At 32.5% G+C, this 3,206-nt stretch overlaps 1 protein-coding gene across 1 annotated transcript; it reads left to right on the forward strand.

Moving 5' to 3' along the window:
* The first annotated feature begins 506 nt into the window (after positions 1-506).
* On the forward strand, positions 507-2,876 carry LOC110279001 (uncharacterized). Its single transcript, XM_052258143.1, has 2 exons — positions 507-1,452; positions 1,501-2,876. The coding sequence occupies exons 1-2, from the start codon at positions 507-509 to the stop codon at positions 2,769-2,771; spliced, it is 2,217 nt and encodes a 738-aa protein (XP_052114103.1). The 3' UTR covers positions 2,772-2,876.
* Positions 2,877-3,206: the final 330 nt, after the last annotated feature.

Here is a 3,206-nt window from a genome sequence, read left to right on the forward strand (position 1 = left end):
TTTTAAGTTAATGACAATGTCAAGTATTATTTACATTATTTATTTAAAATAATTAATTTATTTTTTTTTATAATGGACAGTGTTCAAAGATTGAAGTGAGGACAAAACTCAATAGAATTATTTTTTTGTGAGACTTGGAACAAAAAATAATCAGGTAAATCAATAACTTTATTTTTGGTTATTATATATTTGTGTTTCTAAAATTATTTGTTATTACTCAATAGGTTTAATATTTTTTTTAAGAAAATAATATATATGCAATTATTTTTGTTTTTTTTTTGTTAGATAGTTCAAGTTAAGTTAAAAATGTCAAAGATGAAAACAATTCACTCATTTTTCAAGAGAAAAGAGAGAATATATGATGAACAAAATTCAGCTTCAGATTCTTTGAGTAATGTTCAAAATATTATTGAACAACCTGTGACACAACTTGTTGAGCAAGATATTCAACCCCTGCTTCCAAAATAGCAAGGACTGAAATAGATCAAGTTAATATTGATACATTGATGCGTGATCCCGGAAAGCGTCCGCAAATTTGGAATTATCCTATCAATCAACAAGATGAAATCCGTAGAGCATACATAAAGTTTGGACCATATCAATTTATTATGGATGAGTACCCTCTTTCTGGTCTAGAAAGTCATCCTCGTCGTTTCAAAGCTCATTGGTTTAAGAGTTTTTCTTGGCTAGAATATTCGCCAAAAGTGGATGCTGTATTTTGTCTTCCATGCTATTTATTTTCTAGAAAATCAAGTCCATTCACATCAGGAGGATTTCGCAATTGGAAAAAAGTGAATAATGGAAAGGATTGTGCATTTTTATCTCATGTGGGTAAATCTCTTAATTCTCCTCATAATATTGCTGTTAAGTCTTGTAAAGATTTGCTTAATAAATTATGTCACATTGACAAAGTATTGGCTAAGCAAAGCTCACAACAAGTTTTAAGCAATAGATTGCGTCTTAAAGCCTCTATTGATACTGTCAAATGGTTAACGTTTCAAGCTTGTGCTTTTAGGGGACATGACGAGAGTCATGAGTCTCAGAATCGAGGAAATTTTCTTGAAATGTTAAAATTATTAGCTTCTTACAATAAAGAAGTGGATGCAGTTGTTTTGGATAATGCTCCTCAAAATGCAATATACACATCACCTTCTATTCAAAAGGAAATTCTACATGTTTTTGCTAGAAAGGTGCAAAATGAAATTCGCAATGAGATTGGTAATGCAAAGTTTTGTTTGATTGTTGATGAAGCTAGAGATGAATCTAGAAGAGAACAAATGGCACTTGTTGTTAGATTTGTTGATAAGCATGGATTTGTCAAAGAAAGGCTAATAGATGTTGTTCATGTCAAAGATACTACTTCTGCTACTCTAAAACAAGAGATTTATTCTGCATTATCTCATCACAATCTCAACATTCAAAATGTTCGAGGTCAAGGGTATGACGGAGCTAGTAATATGCGTGGAGAGTGGAAAGGGTTACAAGCTTTAATTATTCAAGAATGTCCTTATGCATATTATGTTCATTGCTTTGCTCATCAATTACAGCTAGCTCTTGTTGCTGCGGCTAAAGAAGTTGTTGATGTTCATGCTTTTTTCCAAAGTTTGAGTAATATTATCAATGTTGTGTGCTCTTCTTGCAAACGCAATGATGAATTACGATCTGCTTATGCAACTGAAATTTCCCATTTAGTTGCAACTAATCAAATTGAAACAGGAAGAGGAGCAAATCAAATTGGCACATTAAAAAGATCAGGAGATACCAGGTGGAGCTCTCACTTCAACTCAATTTGTAGCCTTTTACGTATGTTTGGAGCAACAACTTCAGTTCTGGAAGATTTGGCTACTAATGGATCTACATATTCTCAACGTGGTGATGCTACTTATGCTCTTAAATCTTTATTATCATTTGATTTTATTTTCATTTTGCATATGATGAAAGAAATCATGGGAATCACTGATAAACTTTGTCAAGCATTGCAACAAAAATCTCAAGACATTTTGAATGCTATGCATCTAGTTTCTAGTACAAAGTCATTGATTCAACAGTTAAGAGATAGTAGTTGGGGAGCACTTTTGGAGAAAGTTAGTTCTTTCTGCAATGATCATGCTATTCAGATACCTGATATGGGTGCTTCTTTTAGTGACATAATTCGGTCTCGTCGTAAAAAGGATGTTGTCACTGTTGAACACCACTATCGTGTTGACATTTTTACTAGCGTGATAGATTTTCAATTGAAAGAGCTAAATAGTAGATTTAGTGAGCAAACAACCGAGCTCCTCATATTGAGTACATCTTTAGATCCTAAAGATGCTTTCAAGTTATTCAGTGTTTGCAACATATGCAATCTTGCAAAGAATTTCTATTCTTTAGATTTTTCTGAGCAAGAAAAGATTCAATTGGATTATGAGTTACAACATTATGAACTTGATGTGGTTAAAGCTCCAGATTTTCAGAATTTGTCTACTCTTGCTGAATTGTGTCAAAAATTGACAGAGACAGGAAAATCAAATATATATCCTTTAATTGATAGATTAATTCGTCTTGTTTTGACTCTTCCTGTGACAACAGCAACAACTGAACGGGCCTTTTCAGCTATGAAGATTATTAAAACAAGGCTTCGAAACAAGATGGAAGATGAATTTTTAGCAGATTGTATGATTGTATATATTGAAAAGGAAATTGCTTCAAAATTCACTTCAGAGATGATAATTGATGATTTTAGTTCCATGAAGCATCGTCGAGCAAGTTTAAAAATATCAAAATCTTAAAGTATGTAGTTGAACATTGACTTTTATATAATATAATTACTTTTTTGATATATATGCTACAAATCATATTTTGTTAATTTTTTGTTATATTTTATATTTAATTGGCCCCCCTCTTATGAAATTTCTGGTTCCGCCACTGTGCCTAATAATAGATTCTTTTTCTTGTTACCTTCATGCTTCCCACATGGATGGGACCATTCACCACGGTGGCCCAAACCTTAGTAGTGTCGTGATAATACACAGACACATTTAATGAACCAATAACCAAATCAGCATCGTTTGGGTTTGCTATGATAATTTTAAGGGGTTCATTCAAGGTGTAATTGAAACAATTTTCTACCGTAGGATTGGAATAGGAGGCACTGAGGACTAGAGAAAATTGTGATTGATGAGGTCTTAGGAAAATCCAAAATGTGCAAAAGAAAGAAACGGAAA

This window comes from Arachis duranensis, chromosome 3 (assembly GCF_000817695.3).
Source record: "Arachis duranensis cultivar V14167 chromosome 3, aradu.V14167.gnm2.J7QH, whole genome shotgun sequence".
Classification (NCBI taxonomy): Eukaryota; Viridiplantae; Streptophyta; class Magnoliopsida; order Fabales; family Fabaceae; genus Arachis; species Arachis duranensis.

Bases quoted from the DNA above. Each gene is read 5' to 3' on its own strand.
- LOC110279001 (XM_052258143.1), top strand. From the start codon at position 507: ATGCGTGATCCCGGAAAGCGTCCGCAAATTTGGAATTATCCTATCAAT. The intron at 1,453-1,500 runs GTAATATGCGTG...TAATTATTCAAG, and splicing joins TCAAGGGTATGACGGAGCTA to AATGTCCTTATGCATATTAT.